This window comes from Calidris pugnax, unplaced genomic scaffold, assembly GCF_001431845.1.
Source record: "Calidris pugnax isolate Ruff unplaced genomic scaffold, ASM143184v1 scaffold225, whole genome shotgun sequence".
In the NCBI taxonomy this organism is placed as follows: Eukaryota; Metazoa; Chordata; class Aves; order Charadriiformes; family Scolopacidae; genus Calidris; species Calidris pugnax.
The window spans coordinates 6515277-6535913 of NW_015091072.1; the positions used below are offsets into that span (position 1 = coordinate 6515277).

At 43.8% G+C, this 20637-nt stretch overlaps 1 protein-coding gene across 2 annotated transcripts; it reads left to right on the top strand.

Moving 5' to 3' along the window:
- Positions 1–279: 279 nt before the first annotated feature.
- LOC106896815 (coiled-coil domain-containing protein KIAA1407 homolog) lies at positions 280–20395 on the top strand. Of its 2 annotated transcripts, none has more exons than XM_014957068.1 (15): positions 280–421; positions 3363–3494; positions 4023–4201; positions 4712–4935; positions 5724–5880; positions 7754–7944; positions 8727–8976; positions 10292–10761; positions 11272–11363; positions 12981–13063; positions 14347–14448; positions 15610–15753; positions 16994–17146; positions 17517–17671; positions 19159–20395. In XM_014957068.1, exons 1-15 carry the CDS (start codon positions 382–384, stop codon positions 19289–19291), a joined length of 2505 nt encoding a protein of 834 aa, XP_014812554.1. In that variant the 5' UTR covers positions 280–381; the 3' UTR covers positions 19292–20395. The 2 variants fall into 2 exon arrangements, with proteins under 2 accessions (XP_014812554.1, XP_014812553.1); XM_014957067.1 differs by having other exon boundaries at positions 289–421; positions 10292–10737.
- The last annotated feature ends 242 nt before the right edge of the window (positions 20396–20637 follow it).

The window sequence follows — 20637 nt, forward strand, 5'->3', positions numbered from 1 at the left end:
GTGTTTGCATTCTCCTAACGTGTTCTCCAATCACTGTGATTGGCACTAATTGCCAAATGAGTGCTTATTACTTAATCATTTCTAGGTCCAATTTCTCCAGTCAATCAAGAGCAGTGAGAGAAATGTGTTTCAAAGGAAATCTATTTCTTATAACAGCCATGCTGTCGTGTGTTACATTCCCACCAATGTTTGCACTCTCTGGAGGAGAAACCTGGATACAGACCATTTAAAAATTAATCTAGCAATCCTTAGATATGTTTTCCTTTCTTTAATTTAAAGAGAGTGGAACAAGCCTCTGAGTATGCCGTCTCTGAAGCTTTTACCCTTCGAAAGTCAAGGTATCGACAGGGGTCTTGTGGTCCTGTGACAAGTTTGGAAACCATGGAACAGCTGCAAGATCATGATGAGGCCTGTGAGGAAGGTGAGCGGAAATACTGCTTGCTATAAGCTACCTAAAATTAATTCTTCTTGATCCAATATCATGGTTCTGGTCTGAACAGGCTTTTACAAAGCTTGAGACCAAAAGAAATAGATTATTGTAAGATGCCTTTTATCTAATGGAGAAAGGCATAAGAGGAATCAATTGCTGAAGTTCGAGGTAGATCTTGATTAGCATATGTAAGAGAAGGATAAACTCTGTCTCCTGAAGATTTCAGGTCAAGACCAGGATGAGATACTGCCCTTAAATACACACTGTATGGTCAAATACAAGTTGGCAAGCTATAGGAAACCGGATGAAATTCCCTGAATTATTTTTGATAGTAGGCCAGATGTGAAAATGGAGTTGTTCAGTTTACAAATAATTGTGTGATTTGGTTTTGACTCCCATGCAAAATTTTCTCAACTAAATATTCCCTTTGTAATTCCTGCAGCCACCAGTACTTACTGAAATTTGAAAATAAAACTGCAGTGCATTTGAAAAAAACAAAAGAGAGGGAAGTTATCTCCAATCAGTGCTAGAAGTTCCTCTGTAGTGTAAAAAGCTGGTAGGAGACAGGATTTTAAAAACTGAATTAACCAATCTTTTAAGACTCAGAAGTGAGCCTTACAGAATGGAATGAAGACATGTCTCTTCCACTTCAATACAGGAAGTTAGCTTTTTTGCTTGTAATCATGACGGGTTCAACTAATAGCACGGAATACACCTATCTGCTTATGGTGCACTGTCTGAATGCATTATACAGTGTAGTGGCTCCAAAGGAGCTGTCTTTGCAATTGGTGGAAAAGCTGCTTGCTTTCCTCATGTTTCTTTATTTTTGTTTGTCCTTCTCTGCTAGGGTTTTCCTTTTTATAGCTGCCAATCCCTCAGGATTGTTTCTAGTTCAACTGAAAGCCTTTTATCTGGAATCCATTATTAGAATACTCAATGGTATTAACTACACTTAGTCCACTTTGCAAAGAAAGGTATCGATAAGAGAATTGCCAGAACTCTTTTACTCCAATTACAAGGAGCTCACGTTTCCCAGTCAAAAAAGTAACCCTTCCCCAAGTGATAAGCTGCTTTTCTCTCTTCTTTCTATTATCAGATATATTTCCTTGTTCCTGAGCTGGCCTGAGAGATTATAAAAGAACAAAAGTGATATGAGGGACAATAAAAGTTAGATTTATGTTTTCTTCAAAAAAAACCCACCCCTTTTTAAGGAAGTTTTTAAAAGGCTTTATTGCCTTAGAAATACCAGGACTCAATGGGAGCATATTCATTTTGTGTTAGAACTAGAGATTTGGAGCAGCTGTGTGCCTTTACCAGGAATGACATGCACTGCAGTGGCTGCAGAGATACCTCCTCTTTGCCCATCCTTACTGCACAGGGGCTGAGGATGGCTCAGCTTCTCTTGGGGCTGCTCCTGATGCCTTGCAGTTTACAGCCCTGCATCCTGCTTCAGGAACAGCTTGGTGTTATGGTTTGAAAAAAACTACAACAATCTATTGTTGTTTAGACAAGTATTTTATCACCCGATGACCCCTCCCCACCCAGGAAGGCAAACTGGGGAACACAAGAAAACATGAGGGTTGAATTATAAATAGATTTAGTAGGATAAGACTAAATAATTAACAGTAATAGCAAAGAACCAGTATTAATCCTGATAGTAATATAAGATATACAGGAATTATATTCAGCCAATTCTATCAGCAGGAAGCTGTGCACTCCCAGCAGTAGACAACAAGTGTCAGATGCTGCGAGCGCAATGGCTTTGGCAGGAAGGGAAGGGCTCAGAGGTCCAGCACGGGGGCAAGAAGTTCTCTGGACCACTGCCACCAAGGGAGAGAGAGCTATGCAGCAAACTTGCTAATTTATATTGAATGTGACGTTGATGGCATGAAATAATCCTGTTGGCCAGCCTGGGTTGAATGCCCAGGCTTCGCTCCTCCTCATCCCTTCACCTGGCAAGGCTCAAAACCACTGACACCTTGAATCTCACACAGCCTAGCTGGCTACAAAGTAAATATTTTAATGAATTGAGACACTGGAGTCTTCCACATGTGCATTTTTCCCTAGCATTAGAAGAGAAGTTAGTCCTGTGTCACTCAGCCCAGGGCACTTGGCCACCCATGCAGTGAGGCCAGGTGGTTTGCTGAGGTGGCAGCCACATTAGCTGTCCTTGCTTTTGAGTAGGACTCTGAAAAAGGACTTTCTGTGGTTTTCCACAGAAGAGTGGACATGCAAATAAAGTCCATAGGACTTTATATCCAGTTGTTCTTTAAGCATTTGAGCTCACTGAAGAGTACCAAATCCATCATAGGTGCATTCCTGTAGTTGCAGTCTTAATTCTGAGTACAGGTGGTCCCTGGTGAAGTTGCCACTGGACAGATTTGTCATCTAGACTCACCAATTGTTCCTGGAGCTGTAAAGTTCCCTGGTACATGCAAAGGTTAACCTGTACACATGAAGCAAAGATTTGTAAAACAGTGGTTCTTTTTGTATTTAACATATGACAACCTTGGCTGTACATGTGGAAAATACCTAAGTGTTAGCAAGTGGAGTCATAAAACATATGAAAGCTATCCGAGTTATTAATTACCTCATGTGAATTCTATCTCCTTGATAAATGCTGCAATCATCATACGAGTGATCTAAATGTCCACAGAATATTGTAGGAAGAATTAGGTGGAGAAGAATTCGTTTGTGGCGTACGTGACAGGAAAAAGTTTGCCACCTTCTCTTCCTGTTCTTTTATAGATCAGGAAGATGAGAACAGAACTATTAGCCTTATTCCTTTTTCTGTTGCAGATCAGCTTTCAGTCATTGTAGACAGCCTTCCCAGCATGTGATATAACTATCCCAGAGACAGAGTCTTGCTATTTTGCACTTACCCGTATATTTTTTAAGCAAGTGAAGTCATCAGTCTGTTTCCTCATGATAGCCCGAGAGCTGCTCAGTAACTGGATGAAGTCCAAACTGCAAGTGGAGCTGACGAACGATGGAGAAGAGGAAGTTGACTCTGTCCTCCTGGAAAAGCCTTCTGCAGCCCCTCTGAAGTATGAGCGGTTTGATGGTGAGAGCACAACAAAGCAGTTCCTGGCTTCCTTTCTGAGGATGTGCTGGGTAAGGGAGCCAGGCCTCATAGCTTGTCAGACCGAGAGGTAAAAGTTGCTTTGAGGCCACGATAGTGGGCTCAGTAGAAACAAGATTAGAGGTGGTGATTTTTCTCCCCCAGCTCTTACACCATAGTGCTACACAAGTGCACCTCATAAACATTTGATGTTTCTCTTTGCAAAAGAGAAATTTTATTTTCTGTATGGATATTTGTAAGGCCTGTCAAATTCATACAGCCATTTGAGGTGCTCAGAGGCAAGGCAGTAAAAAACGGACAAAATGTTGTTACTGCTCTAGCATGTTCAATGGGAGACTGATTAAGGCTCTTTGGGGATAAATGGAGTGCAGTCAGTGTGTCGGCTTTCATCAGAAATGCATTCACAGTCTGGGAAAGTGATCCGTTTAATTACATTAGGCTTTGTGATCTGAGACAGAGGAGTTTATTCATTTCAGACTAGCCTGAGATAATCTGAATTTCTCATTTCAGACTTGTGCAGCAATCTGGAACGTGAATTGGAAAGTTCTACTGTCCAAGAATACCTACAGCATCTTTTGCAGAGTGAAGCTGTGAACTGTGGGATAGCGAAAAACCTTAGGCTTGAAGACATCAAGGAAAAACAAAAACTTGAAGATCCACGAATAATCATGGAGCTCAGACACAAGCAGGTGAGCAGGCAAGGCAGCACAGTTAAAACAAATAAAATGGAGGATTATAGGATTACAGTAAATGCTCAGTGATACTTTCCCAGTGTTCTCTCCCAACCTGCAATAATCTCTGACTTGGAGGCAAATACCCGAGGTTACTCTTCCACAGTTTGGCTGAAACTTTACTGTGTTTCCACGTGCACATTAGCCATTCACAGTAGCTTGCACAGGCAACTTTCTCTACATCTCTTCAGGTTTTCTCCCTTTGTGAAGACTGACAGGAAAAGCCACCATGGCAGTCAGTTTTGAGTTTGGTCCCATCAAGTAGTACTGGTTTAACTTCACTCTCTGGAATGGAATTTTTTGCTGGTCTGAGAGCAGAACCAGTCCAGCCAGTGCCAACTATGGATAGAGTTGCTTGCTTCATGTGAAAGGTGGATTATGACCCACCCTGCTAGTAGTGTATGATAAACCTCAGATTCTTCAGCCTTTGACATCTGCTTTGACTTTTGCTGATTTCCTCCTCCCCAGGTAAAAGAAAACCGAATGAGGCGTCAAAAGGCATTAGAGCTTCAGAGACAAGAAAAATTCCTGAAGAAATCAATTCTGGCTGAGGCCAAGCTGCAAGCACAGGAGGAAGACAGAAGGAAAGCCCTGAAGGCCAAGAAGGAGGAGGAGGAGATACAGAGGGAAATGGTGAAGCTGCGAAAGGAAATGGCTGAGAAGAGGCACACCATGGCAGAAGCACGGAGAATGTAAGAGGGAGAGGGAGCGCGTGGAAATAACCGTATGAAGGACACTTTTCTTATCAGCTCCTTTTAGTAAATGTAAAAGGAGTGGTGGTCCCAAAGGAAAGATCTGCTATTCCTCTGGCTCCGAACTCTCCCAAAACCTTTTATTCCTTTGTTACCAATGTCAGTGGGTGAGTTTATCGTTACCGGGCAGATGGGCTAAAGATAGTGTTACCCTCCCCATAGCCATTACCAGTATGTACACTGAATCACAAAGTAGGAGTGTATTTGCACCACCATGCATTCTGTCAGCTCTGTGGCCACATCCAGCCCTGTTAGCATCTAATACAGCATGAAAGGCAGTACACACACACACACACAAAAGATAGTCTGTGTTGAAAGTCTAGCACTTAAAATACTTCCTCTGCTATGAGAGAATAAAGAACGTTCTTGGCTGAGAATTTTGCAGAGGCATAATTTCTGCTTCTGCTCAGCTTGGATTGTCATAGAGATGTGACTTGTAGGGATGCCATTTATTTACTTAGGCAGCCCCAAGATCCTAAATTTTCTCATGCAAGTGCTTTACTGAAATCTTACTATTTTCTTCTGCCTGCTATATTTTGAAAATGCTCAGACTGTTTAATTTCTGGGACTCCAAACCATGATAGAAACTGTTTTCTAAGAAGGCCAAGTTAAATAATCAGCAATTTTCTAAGCTGTAGAGGCAATTCTCTTAGGATTGGCCAAAAAGAGAGTGAAATCTACAATACTTTCCTCATTGCATTAGATCTGTATGTTTGTTCACTCTCCAGGGAGGGGAAGACACAAGAAAAGAGTCAGAAGCTGTCAATGCAGGAGGTATCTGTTACTGCACCACTACCCCTGGTCCAGAAGAAGGAAGAGCAAGAAGAGGAGAAACAGAGAAGGGTTCAGGAGCTGCTGCGCAGGATTCACATCAATAAACAGAGAGTGAGCATCACCCTTCTTTATCTGAGACTCTGAGCTCCCTGCCCTCAGCTACCATTTGCAAAACTGAAGTAAAAAGTCCTGGTTATCAGAATTTTTTACTTCTTCCAAGGCCTTCTCCTGATACCAGGAAAGTAGAAGAGCAGGGCAAGAAGTATTTTGTAAGACTTAGGAGCAAGAAATCCAGACCTTCCATCCCTAGTGTGTCTGTGTCTTAAGTGGGAGGTTTCACTTAGAATTGTAAAAAACACGGTGCTCGGGACAGTTGCAAACATAAAGGCTTCTGCAATTGAGAAACAGGCAGATGTACAGAGGAGGCAGCGGAGCAAGATTTGTTTTCCCCTGTGGAAGGAAGTAAAAGGGGAGGGGGGAGTGGCACGAAAAGGACCTGAGAAGCTTTTACTGTGCTTATGGGGTGGTATTTTAAAGATTACCTTGCAGACCCTGGTGTAGGAGTAAGGACAGTAGAGACAATAGAAGTGCTGAGGTCTGGGATAAATTTTGAGCTGCATCTCCAAGAGCTGAAGTATGCCAGCACATCCATAATGGGTTCCTCAAGGATCCACTCCCACTGGGTGCAGTAGGATATTCTGTGATATTGCAACAGCTCTTTTGAGACAAACATGCAGACTTTAATAACTCCTAGTAGGAACCTATTTCTTTTATCCTCATTATTCTAATACCATGGCCAGTTCTGGGTTAAACATCTAATTGTATCAAATACTTGCAATTAAAGAGCAATCTTTTTGTACTGAGTAATTTTATATGGGAAGTCCCAGCAAAGGGAATAAATGTCACTGAGTGCAGGTAAGAATGCCATCCATCACATAATGTTTTAAATTAATAGAGCAATCATCATTAATGTCTACTTATCTACATCTAGAATTTATTTTTTTATAGAGGAATCCCATAGCTTTTGTGGTGATTCTCCTGATGGCTCACTTCTTCTGCCCATATGCTAGATTTGAGCTTGGCTGCTGTTCAGCAGTGCACAGCCTCTCTCCAGCACAATCTAAGCTAGGAAGGTAAGCCTGAATGAAACCACAATACAATTTAGGGCTGGCATAATGTGAGAAGCCACGACTTAGCTGAGCTAAGCAATAGTGACATTTGATTATTTTCCTACAGAAGAAAGAAAGAGTTAATGCATTGACATTTTGTCCTTTTCATAAGTCTCCATTTGGAGATTTCAGTGAGTGAGAGGAAAGCAATTAAAACAAGGCATTATGACAAAAGGGGAACGGCTGAGTCCTGTGAGTTGACCCACTTGGAGGATCAAAATGAACGGTGTCTGCAGTGACAGGGCTAGAATTATGGGGTAGATTAGATAGCAAATTGCCATCCAGTGCAATGTAAATCACTCCCAGAGGCAGCAAGTCTAATTACAGAAAAGGGGAAAGGTTTGGCTTCCTGCTGGAACGAGGATGAGCTTTGGTCATGTCATAAATTCACAATAGGAAGTGTCTTGATTTTTGTCTAAGTTAAAAAAAAAAAAAAGTGGTCTATGGAGATATTGGTGAACTGTTCTCCACAGAAGTGTTCTTACCTGGAGTATCTTAAGACATATTTTAGATTTTGAAATATCTTTCCTCTCTCTAGAAATTCATTCTTCCTCACCCATTTTATTCCTTTACACTTGGTGAACTATATATGTTTCACTCAAAAGCATAGACCCCCATGATGTTATCTTTCTGCCTTTTGTAAGAGACCTGCGCATGCTCTGCATTGTTTTTTTTACCCTCAAGGTAATTATTGAAAATGGGGATTCTGAAGAATCTCAAAAATGAAAGTCAGGTAAGGGGAAGGGTGGAGAGGATCAGCATTTGTGTGGCACGCTGTATCTTGCTCATTGGTTTTCGGAAACTCTCCCTTGCAGTGCATGCAACGACATTTCTCTGCTTGGCTAAAAGTCATTCTGGAGCAGAGAATTAAAATGAGAAAAGCCAGAGCCCTTGATGACTGGAAATGCCAACTGAAGGCCCTGCGAGCATGGAGAAACTATGCCTGGGCCGAGAAATTAGAGCAGGAGACACAGCAATTGGAAGTTCATCTTCAAGATCAAAACAGGTAGGGATCCTGCACTGTGGAATTCCTCCTTCTGCAGCAGTACTTTGGCTGTGCAGTGATCGTAGACTGTCAAAGGGGCTTGCCAGTTAGCCAGCAGGAAGAAAATAGTAGCTTTTTGACAAAATTGCTACTTTGCCTGCAGTCTGCCCGAGGTGTTGTGGCACAGATGAACAAGAGGACAGAGATAAACAGAAGCTTTAGCACTTTCCAGCAAGCCTTTGTCTCACTCCCTCTGTAGGTATCTTTCCTGGAAATCTCACCCTGGCTTGCTCCGTACCACAGAGATTATGAGGTGCCATATTTATTCCTGATTAATATAGTTATTTCCTATTTCAGTAGTAGTATATCAGAGATCATTTTGGCCAGTGCCTTTCATTAAGGAGGCTGTTGGCTGAATTCCCTATCAGCCATTGAAAATTTTGCTCTTGCAGGTGTCTGGCAGGCTGTATGGTGAGGCACTGCTGCTTCCCCCTGTGCAGCTGGCAAGGGAACAGGATGCCTCTTGTTGCACCCATCCTACAGCCCAGGAGTGACACAGGAAATTGCAAAATGTGAATTAGAGAAACGTAATTCAAAATAATGGGCATCATTTCTCCCCTCCCACTCCTCCTTGGAGAAACTCTGTACAGCTTTGGAGGGCCTTCAGAGTTAAGCGACAAAAAGACATGGGAAGTTATGGGGCCTCATGCCGTGGCCTGAACTGCGGTACTGGATGTAATTGTTTCAGGCAGGCCTGGGCAGAAGCCTCAATCCTATCATAACACAAGTGCTTTCTCACCCAGGAAAACACAATTGTCTGTGGAGCATAACCAGCGACGGCTTTTGCGCTGCTGCTTTCTGGCCTGGCAGCGCTGGAGCCAGGCAGAGACAGAAAAGCGAGAGCGGCAGATCGAGAGGGAGGAGACGAAGAGAAAGATGGCACAGCTGCTGGAGGCAGTGTCACAGGGGAAAGGCAGTCTGCACGGGCCACTGGAGGTTAACAAGCCTGGGACAGCAGAAGTAAACCATCATCAAGAGTTACAGAAAGACAAGGTAAATCATTCCCATGTAGTTTTGTCTCAGAACTTTACAAAGTACTTCTTTTGTGCAAGCTGAAATAGAGTACATTGTCCCAGACGAAGGCTTCTTTCCCAGGGTGACCCTCAAATATATGTCGGCAACTGTTCAGAAGAGAAGTCTTTAAAAATCAGAGGCAAATGTGAAGGACAACAGATGAGGTTTTAAAGTCATCTCTAATGCTGCCAGAGAACAACCCTTCATGTACTGAGTTGCAATGAGCATCCCACCCCCAGATCACTTTTGCTGAGAGATTAGTTACATCTTTGATGCCTGCTTAGACTGAAAAACAATAATGCTTGACTGCATGACAAGAGATTTTGTCATGCCAGTGCAGCTCTGGCTTTTAAGCATGGGAGAAAAAAGTTGTCACTGCTGTTTCAGCATAATGCACATCACAAGGAGGTAGGAGAGGAGAATCAGTGTTTGCTTCCTTAAATTGTCATTTGTCAGGTCAGAGCCTGACCTTCCTTTCTGTCTATAAAACCCATACCAGAGCAGTGTCCCAATCCCAGCATGCGAGCTCACACACACATATTCCAGGTCAAGCTTTTTGTTTGCTTAAGTGTCAGCAAAAGCTGATTTCCTACAGTGCTTATATCATCCTAGTAGGCCCATATTTTTCTTCTGATGCACTGGTAAAATTAGGGCTGGAAGGATGGGACTGAATCTGGGATTTGACCTAGGAATCAGAAAGCAAAACTTTCATCTGATGCCTCTTCAGAGAAAGACCATGTGTCAGAAAAGGTGCAGCCTCATTCCCCACTGTGCACCAGCTTCATAGTAATATTTATCAAAGCTGCAGAATAGGCATGAGGATGCAGCACCTTGTAGACTTCTCTTCCATCTGAAAAGGGACTGTCCAGTAGATCAGCCGTGTAGATCACTTCAACAACTGTTCCCTTTATTTTCCATCTGAGTGCTGGCTGGGGACACCAGAGTCCAAAAGGGAGTGTGCTAATCCCTGAGAAATGAACTGTCCTGAGCTGTGCTTCCTAAGAAAGCAGTCAGGATATATTCCTGACAGAGCTCATCCCTGATCAGGATTTCTTCCTCCCAGTGAAATAGCACATAGCTCCTTAATGGATTTTTTTTCACAGAGCCTCCCATTTTGTGCATAACAGGGCCCCTCTGCCCTGGCTAGAGCTGGATAATGATTGCATAGCTGATATTACCCTACTTCTCAGACATCCTGCTCGATTTGCATTAAAGAAACACTACGTAGGAAGGGCAGAAGAGAGTGCTTGGTTTTAATCAATGCCAAATTTTCCTCATTTCTTTCTCCCCCCAGCCAACTGAAACTTGCCTCATACAGAAAGAACCTGACCAGACCAGAGACCACTCTTGTCGGAATGCTGCTCACACACCTCATTCCTACAGAAAACCCAAATTTGCCTGGGAGATTACTCTAAAACATGCAGCCCTAACTGCCCAGGACCAGGCTGTGTGCAGGAATCGAATAGCTGCTCTCCCCCAGAAGTTTCACACACCTGGTCCAAAGACAGCTCCTGCTTATGGTAGCTGTTTTGAGCACCGTCATGCCTTCCAACAACGGCTGATTGAGGAGCAGAAGCAACAGCTTCAGAAACAGCAAGAGCTGATCCTTGAACTACAGGAAAATCAGAGGCTGAGCAGAGTGAAAGAAGAGGCAGCACAAGCTACGGCTGTAACCCAGCAGCTTAACAACTCTGCTTCACAAACTGGGAAGGAAAAACCAAAGACAGAAAACCAATCCAGGTGCAAGAATATAACCCATTTGAGGTACATGCCCATGATAAAGCAGGCTCAATTAGCATGTCTCATTCCTACTCAAGTTGAGCCAGAATTTGCCAAGCACACTTCACTCATGGTAGCGCTATCTGCTTTTCCCTCACCTGTGACTTGGCCTCAAGGATGGTATCAGGCTGGCCACAGTTCTCTGCCCTTCTCCCTTTTTGCAGTGGCTTGACATTATGTGATCCATACAGGATCCACTTAGAAACAGCAACACCAATGTCACATATAGTAGCAGCAAGGATTTATTTAGTTAGGGAAAAAAGAGAGTGTTATCACATCTCTCCCAGGCAGCAGCCCTGGGTACTCAACTCCTACGCAAGGATACATCATTAATCCCATTCCAAGCAGAAGAGAGGTGTACCAGGGATTCAGAATGAAAATGCAGCACAATGGAGTATAGAAACTACAAGGCCTGTTTCTCAACCATACATGGTAGGTGTGAGACATCATTTGACCACATTCATTGATGAATTTCTTTACTCTTTCCTTTCATAGTTCATCTGTTTCTCATGGGCCAGAAAACACAAGGGCAGCGATGCAAGGCAGGAGGCCCTCCAGCCAGCTGACAGCTCATCCCATACTGAAAGGTATTGTTCTAGACGGCAAAGACTGTTCCAGACCACTTTTCTCAACAGCTTGCCTGGAAAATTCTCTCTTTCTTTGCCTTAGCCTTGTTGGTTGATGACAGCATGCAGGTAAAAATCAGCACTCTCTTTCCCAGCCTGATCAGTGCTGTGAGAGGGCGAGGTGTTTTCATGGCCAAGTCAGGCATGTGTAAAGCCTGGGCCACTGGAAGCCCCTCAAGTCCACGCTTAGTACACTGTGGTAGCGGTTACTTCCAGCATTTGTGATTGTTTCTGGTGTGACAAGACCCAGAAAGAGGAGCTCTACAGGATTTTTCTGCTGTTGGTCTTATCTCCCTCATTGTGCATCCAAGTAACAAACTGACTAGTCATTTTCATCTAACTTTGACAGAGGTATTGAGATTTCAAAGGGAATTAAGTGCCTACCCCAAGGTTTTGTGAGACAATAGTAGCTAGGCTGGGGAAGGAACTCTGGGTCTCTGCCTTCTCTGAGGTATCTCCCCTTCTTCTGACCACACTGGAACAGCATATACATGTTAAACATGCAGCACAGCCTTTTTATGCAGTAAATGAAGATCAGGTTCTGTTATATCCCCTAGGCCATGTTCCTCCATATCAGTTAGGTGGTCATCGCAGTCTGCATGAACCTCTATCTGGAATATGATCATTGTGATATTTTAACAGTTTTGGGATCACCAGAGCTTTTTGGCCATTACAGTTGAGCATTAATAGTTGCCTTTCATTAACTGTGTTCAGCTTCAATGCTACCTAGTCCAAGCCATCACTCGCTGCAATTGGCCTGAACTCTGTACACCTTAGAGACTGTAAGCGTATTTTCAGAGCACTCAGGTGCTTTTGTGTGAAGATCCAAAAAAATTCAGTAAGTTATCACTGGATGATATTCCCTTGACAAAGAATCCTGGCACAGCTGAGAGGAGAAAGGAATCTAAGGAAATTTATTGTGGTCAAAACACTTAAATGCCCCCCAGTTATTGATTGCTCCTGCCTGTGCTTCATTTGTGACTTCAGAAGAAGCAAGCACAGGTTCTCAACTCCACTGCAAGTTCTGTGTGGTCACATCAGCACTGTTACACTTTCATGACACCCAGCAAGATCACCACATTGCAATTTATCTCTCAGAAGCAGCATTAAGCAGTAGTTTCTCACTCGTGGGACCACGTACTTGTGTGTCATAGCATCAGGGATGCTTTCCATTAGGAAGTTTCTCTTTAAATAAGCAATTGGAGCTTATTGGAGACCTCATAGCAATTGCTGCTAAATCAGGTGCCCTGAGCCTCAGCATTCAATCAGGGAAGACAGGGATAAAACCCTGAAACACAGCTCCTTTTATAACTGAGCCTCACGGCTGTGACTGTCAACCAAAGAGTGTGGAGTGAATCTCATGGGGGTAGTCCTGAGCCATCTCATAAACGTTTACGGGTTCCTTGGTTCATGACACTACCAGCCATAAGAAGCAGCAGAAAGCAAGTCCCTTTGTGCTGGCATTGCCAGGTCAATGGGGCAGGCACCTGGCAGTAGAGTGGTCATCCTTATTGACCAAACTTCTGCCATTATCCTATAGCTCATTTCCACTAAGCCTCACGTGCTCTGTTTCTGTAGCTATGGAGGAGAGAGCAACTCAACGGGCAGAACGGAGGAGGAAACTAGAAGAAGCCAAACAACGAAGAGAAGAGGAAAAATTGGTAAGGAAAGTGGAAAGTGAAATAAAGTCTCTTTCACACCATTCCAGCTACAAGAAATCCTGGTTGAACCCCAGCGTCAGGGACCAAGAGAAGGCCCTTTATCCAAAACAGGAGTTTTATAGCTTGTGAGAAAGCAGATGTCCAGCACATATTAAAAATAGTTATTGCTGCATTTACATATGGTGACAGCACTAGCCCTGCCTTATCACAGACACTTCATGTCAATGCATTTGCAATTCCGGAAGCAGCCTCCCTTAGCACCACCCCAACATTTATTTCACACTTACCCCATGACTGTAACTTGTCCTTGCCAAGGATGGGAAGAGTGGAAGGGCATGCAGAGATCCACTTGATTAAACCTGGTGATGGTGGGTTTCCCCTCCCCTGCCTTTCCTGTCTGGTCTCATGCAGTTTGAGGATGTGCAGTCTCACCTCGTAAAAATCCTGCATCCTTCTAGCAAGTCTCTGCTGAAGAGGGAAGATACTGGCAACATTTGCATACTTAATACCCAAATTCTGTGATACACATCCAACAGAGGAGCCTTCTTCGCTTCAGGGCATTAAGCTGTTACTGAAAACATTGATAGTAAGTTACATTAGGATTAGAAAGTTCAGAACTGGAGTCCTAAAACAACTAGCAGTTGCAACATCTGCAGTTGCCACGATCAGGAAGCAAAGTCATAGCAATCGTGTATTATGGTTGGTGTGGATTTTTGGCCTTTGATGCATACATACATCAAGAGCTAAAGCTTTGTGAAATGAAAGTGGATTTGGATTTGCAAGGGGGGTAGATAAACTTTTAGAGAAGGATATTGTGCCAAGTATGACCTGTATTGCAGTAAAACAACTAGTTTGATCTTCGGTGTTTGGAGAAAGAAATGTTTGAGCACCTGTAATGTTGCTTTGCTCACATAAGTGAAACTTCAGAGCAGAGCCCAGGGAGTCAGAACTGACTTCAGCAATCAGGTTATCAAATAACTTGGTGCATGGTTTAAATTTTTTAAAGGAAAAGTGGGAAAATACTGTAACTTAGGGCAAAGAAAGATATATAGGTAGTAGAAAGATATATATAGGTAGCAGAAAGAACAGTCCCTCCTTCCTCTCCCTTCCACGGTTCATTGTCCAGCAGAGATCATGTCTAGTATGTGACAGTCTGCTTCCTTCTGAAGTTTCAGGAGCTGGTCAATACAAGAGGAATACTGGGAAATCTTAGAGGTCAGTGTTCTCTGAAAAGGTCACGTGCCAAATTTAATTTTACCTCCCTCCATTTTCTCCATTTCAAGGCCCAGCTGAAGGCTAAAGAGGAAGAAAGACAGAGAAAGGAGGCGGAAGAAAAGGAAGCTCAGAAGGAAAAACGACGGGAGGAGAGAAGGCAGCAGAAGCTGGTGACCAAACACTTCCCCTGTTTCTCCCCCTTTAGCAGGGATTAGGGAAGAAGAGCCATTATGCACTAGCACTCAGTCAGCAGCCAGAGTAATACAAACTAAAAGGTCTTCATTAGTAGAGCAGAGTTTTACAGCACAGCAGCTACTGTATAGACTCACCACCTTCCTCTTTTTGGCAATATTAGGGGGAAGGGCTGTGGACCAAATACCCTATGAAGTATATACTGGCTCTGTCTCATCAGCAGGACTAGAGGTCCCAGCTGGTGGATGTTCACTGCTGAGGTATAGTCACATAAACCCCCACACTGGCAGCACATTCAGCCTGCTTTCAGGCTGCTCCTTCCACTTGTATCATCGTGTATGCTGGAGGGGGATACAAGTCACAAGCACACAATTTAAAAGTAAACAAGCCTGATGTATATCAAGGGCAACTTTTCACCTGAAGAAGAGAAGCATTATCTCCTTGGAGCTAGTCTAGGAATAGCCCCACTTCGTTATTGTTATTTGGAAATGAGCTGTCCTAATAACCCAAATAACACATTTGAAATCCTACAGGAATTTGACCTACAACTACTGTTCTACTTGGATTGAGTGCTTTAGGATGTTTGACCTTCATCCCAGAGTCTCAGTCTAAAGTAATATTGTACAGTTATATAATACCCACATCCCTCCCCTACTATTTAGGTTAGATTAAGTGGTAGGGTCCATATGTAAACTCAGAATCATTTTTGGACATGTTTTCAGTCTAGTTTTATAAATATAGAAAGCTGCCCTCCTCAAGCTCACCACCCCTCCCCACACTGATGAAGGCCCACCAAAAGGAGGTTCCTGCTACGTCAGTCATTGCTGGTAGCCACATATTACACGTCTGCTACGGTAACACAAACTGCAGTGTTGAGGGAAGGCCGTGTTCTGATACATGGCCCAAGGAAATGTCCAGAAATGCCATCATCTTCTATAAGAATTTGCAAGGCAGCTTGCTCTGCTTTCTACCACAGGTTCTACTACATGGGGTCATGTCTGGTCTGCACTGCTAAAGATGATGCAGATCCCTATTTTCTGTCAGGTCAGGACCTCCAGCTCCAATGTGACAATCTATTGTCATTGCTTAACATCCTCTTCATCCAGAGTGAATTAAAACTAGTGGTCTTTGTATTGTAGAAAGAGTTGGAGAAGCAGAAGAGGCTGGAGAAAGAGCAGCAGCTCCAGAGAAAGGCCAGAGATCACTATGAGAAGGTCCTGCTAAGAAAGCTGGGAATGGTTCCATGGAAAAGGCTGAGGGAGCAAGCCAAGGAAAACCTAATGGTAAGTGCTGAGGATAAAGTAAAGGACTGGTGCCATAGGAGGAAGGGAAAAAGAATGGATGCAGCACTTAGCAAAAACCTTAATAGGCTCTTATGCCAGGTAGAGATGGAAAAAGAAAAAATTCTGCCTCACATCCTGCCCTATATTAGTTCTTTAAATCAGCCCATCTGACAGTAATTCTGAAAGGTCATCAAAAACCCACAAGGGTGGCATCCTCATTTATAGCTGATTAAACGGGAACCAAAAGTACAGAGAAAGGAATGAATTTCCATCTAATGAGAAGTCATCTTTTGTTAACCTCCACTTATCTGCAGTACTAACTGCCACGTGATTTGATGCCAATAACTACAGTGGGAGTTAGTTTGGTATGATACAGCCAAAAAAATAAATTGAAGTTATATGACATGAGCCAGTTAGTTCTCTTGCTCCACAGCAAAGCTAATCAGTAAGATACTGCCAAGCCACTATCGTTATAGTACAGTTAACCCCAGCCCATCGTGAGGGCTTGCCCTCTCTCTGGAGTCACTGCTGGTGCAGTGCTGGCTACTTTTAGAGGTAGGACACCACAGGTGATAATCCAGTGATCTGTTCTAGTCTGGCCATACCTTCAGTGCAAGAATAGAAAATGGTAGCTTCTGAGACCTTAACACATAAATACTGCTAATGAAAAATTTCCGTAGATGACTGAATTGGCATGCCTTATCAGGGGTGGACTAATAACATTCAACCATATCCTGAGGATTTAGCCAGAGCCCAGGGCTAAGTTGGCAAGCTTCCATTTAACTCACTGGAACTGCAGCTACTTACAGTACTCCACCAAATGCCCATAGGCCTCCAGCTGGGAAGCAGCAGAGGGACAGCAGCTGCTCCGTAAGTCCACCCTGCTGGTTAGTGTTATGGACGGGGCTGGACTGAACTGTTAGAGGCCATGCCTCTGCTCTGTTCGCAACAGGTTAAATCAAGCATCTGTTCGCAACAGGTTAAATCAAGCATCTAATTCAAAAGAGTATTCTCCAGAAGTGATGCATCAGTAGCCTGATACAGAGACCCGTCTTATTGCTTAAGCTGACCCCTCTTGGTGGGAACCTATCCTGTAAATTATTCCATTTGTCAGACATCTGCATTTTGGGGGCCCCCAAAAGCTGAGGTGATTTTCTAGTGTACCCAGTTTTCTGTAGCTTTATGTTTATGTAATCAATAGTTGAAGTAACTAGCTGCCATGCCTGCTGTCTTTACTCAGGTGGCACAAAGGCACCACTGCTTAAGCCTGCAGAGGAAATGCCTGGTGACTTGGCTCCAGCACACCCAGGAGACCCTCATGGAGAAGGTGTCTCGGGCTGAGGACTTCTATTGCCGTATGTTGCTGAGACAGGGCTTCAGGAACTGGCTAAAGGTTCGCCTGCACCACAGTGGAAAAACAATACCAAGCAAGCTGCCATGCTTTCCCCTCACCACAGTGCTGCTTCACACACCTGCGGCCCAACTTTCACTGAGTTACACTGTCCCCATTCCAGCCAACGTCATTCCCTTCTTCAGAGACCTTTCAGCTCTCTGCTCTCCATCATTCTCCACTCAGGATATTCTCCTACATACTGCTCTTCCACCTTTGCACTCTCTCCCCCTACTCCCTGCTGATTTTCCTCCACTCACGTCCCCATTATCCTTCAGTGCCACAGTCTCAGCACTGCTCTGTTTCTGCTTATTGAGCTGGGGGTTGGGAGAAAGAAGTCATTCTCACTTCTTTCTTTGTCCTCGTTCCCTAGTATCAGGATTATCTCTCCACTCTGGAGGACAGAGCGAGTACCTTCCATGCAGCCTGCCTCATGAAGAAGTACTTCTGGGCATGGTTTGATCTGGTCATGGAGGAAAAAAGCACCTTATGGGAGAAGCTGAAGATCACTACCGAACATAGTAACAAGTACGTGCATTCCCTTGCCAGCAGTTCTTTTAACTTAGGTTTAATATACTCTATAGATTATTTTAGAGACTACTTTTGACAGGTCAATTTTCTGCTCCCCAAGAACATGTGAAACAGGTTCTTTACAGCGGGTATTTTGCTTCTGTGATATGCACAGACATCAGCAGAGGTTTATGGTAAGAATTTTCCATGGAGCCTGGAAAAGGAAATTTAGTGGTACCCTTCACAAGACTTTTAAATCTGCTGAAAGAGAATACAGTGAAAGCGGATAAGTAGCTGAAACTTTCTAAGCTGATTAGCAGATCTGGCCATGCAGCTTCTGCTAAAGCTGCCTTAGGAAAATCTTTAAGTACAATTATAGCAAGCCAAATGATTGTGCAGGAATTACACCGTATTGTTTTGTCCACAGCAGATGATTTAGTTCACAAATCCAAAGTTGATGAACTAGAAACCCTACTTAAGGAATCTGTTCGTTTATGCCATCGTCAGCCTGACTTGGCAGTGAGAGCTACAGCAGACAGTTCTACCAATCATAATGAGCTGGACACAGACACACCCAGTTCACTCATTGTCCCATATCTGCATTAGCTGTGCATTTTAACAGGAAGAAAAAACTATTGTCAAAGTTCAGCAGAAAACAGAAGTATATTTATCTCCCTTCCCATAAAATCATGCCAGCTGCATGCAGTCACGAATAGGCTGCTCCTGTGCATAGCCCAAACAGGATCTGCAGCACCTTGGAGGAGGGATTAAATTAAATTCACCTCTTATGTGGTAGAGTAAACCTGTTCAAGCTTGCTGTGTCAGTAAGATCAGAACAGTGCATGATTTAACCCAACAAGCCAGCAAACTGGAGGAACCAGGGAAAATTTAGACCCAGGAAGAGACTGCATTCATTCTATGCATGACCTCATGTTAAGAGTGTCATTCCACATTACCTCTTGCCCCACAAAAGGCAGTTCAGACCTTGACATAGCAAACTATTCTTTAGACAGGCCTGTTGCTCCCTATTGTCCCTATGGGAACCCAGGGCAAGGCACCTTTGATGAGGTGATTAAAATCTGCTAAGAATTGGAGCCCAGCTACCTGTGCTCCTAAGTGGTTGATCTGGACCAAATAAGCCTACATTTTTCCTGAAGAAACTGTTTTCAGAGACCCTTTATTCTACAAGAAACATCTTTTATCTTCAGAGTGCTTAAGCAAACACCAGCTAGTAAATCCTGTCAGAGGAAGGGGCAAAATTCTTTGGGGAGAGGAACAGAAGGGCAATGTATTGTTTTTTCCTGGGATGACAGACACATGAATGGAATGGTCAGCATGCAGATTTTTAACATGTCACAGCCCTGAGTAGCAGCAGAAAGGACAAATCCTCCAAGTGTTTTAGGAGAGTTGCCCCTTCACATAGAAGTCATCTTTTAATTACCTGTTATGTTACACACACATCTGCATGTCATCACTTTGTTCTTTGTGTCCCTGATTTCTTCAAGGAGACTCCTGCTGAATGCATTCAAGGCGTGGAGGCAGTACCCATTACTGATGGAAAAGGAAAGAGAGAGAGAGGAAAGGAGAAACCAACTACGCAGGAGAGTAGCTGAAATTCTCCCCGACTTCCTAACATGACAGAAGAAAGCCAAAGGGGACACGGTTCTCTTCTGTGTTACCTTCCTACTGACTGAAACAAATCCGAGGGGAAGTCCTGCCCAGTGCAAAGGGCCTTACAGCCACAGGAAGCTCCCTGAGGCCCCTGCTGTGGTAAACCAAGCCTATACAGAAACTTACCTGACAGTTTCACTTTGCACTTCAAGAGATTATTCCCCACAAGGTGCTCCTTGTGTGAAGTCCCTGTGGGGCCAGACCGTTTCTACAAGCAGAGCTGCAGCACTGACACAAATCCTCCTCCATCACAGGAAGCACAGAACTGAGCTGCACCTATTTTTCCTTAAGCAGTGCCCTGGTGCTTTTCTGTTGCCAGTACTCTGTAGGGGGACACAGCTTGATCAGAGAGGGAACAGACCTGACAGTCAGCTGACCCCTACCCACTACTGCAAACTTGGCCATCCTGAGAACAGTTTCTAGCTGACTGTGCCAGGGAAGTTTGGATGGGAGGAGGAGAGGGAAGAGCTATTTATGCATGTCATATTTGCTAACGGTCCAGATCACAGCATCGCATACAGGCAATCTAAAACTTGGATTCTTTTTCAAGGGACTGCCTAGTTCACAGCACTGGCCAGCTCACAAGCACAGTGTTTTGACTGTGGTGAGACGTGGGGATTCCAAGTTTCTGAGCCTCTATCTTTTTGGCATTTAAAGATTTCCCAAAGCCGGTTAACTGTAAGGACGTATTGTGCAAATCTGTTTGGGCCTTTTCACTTGATCCAAGACTTCAAAAAAAACCAGAAATCCAAGAAAAAGGCAGACTGTATTTTTACATAAGCTAAAGCTGACATGATTAAAACGAAAGTTTCTTCTCACTGTTTAACTGTAACCTGCAGCACAGTGCAGACAGGGTAATGCCATTAAGGTACAGTACGCCTTGTCTTAGCAACAGCATAAGGCAGGAATCTGGAATTGCTTCCCCCTCACAACAAGATAGGCAAAGTTCTCTCCAAAAGCGTTTGGCAGTACAGGGAGCACTTGGGTAACGCCAGGAAGAAGACAGTTTACTGTTATCCATTATAGCAGATAATTTTAAAAACCTGTATACGCCTTGAAAGTTTCCAATAAATCCAAATCTGAAATGAACACAACTGAGTTTTGGGTGCAAATTGTATCGGAAGCTGACTAAATGCTTCTGATACGGAGAAATCCAGGGTCAGGGACTTGGACCAGCACTGAGCACTGCCGATGAAGTGGTACAGGACAGGTCAGGTACCCAGGCCCAGCAGCAGGCTCCAGAGCCTTTAGCAGCAGGAATTTATCCATGTGGAGAGCTCACAGGGATATGGTCAGAGAGCCTTCCTGCCCAC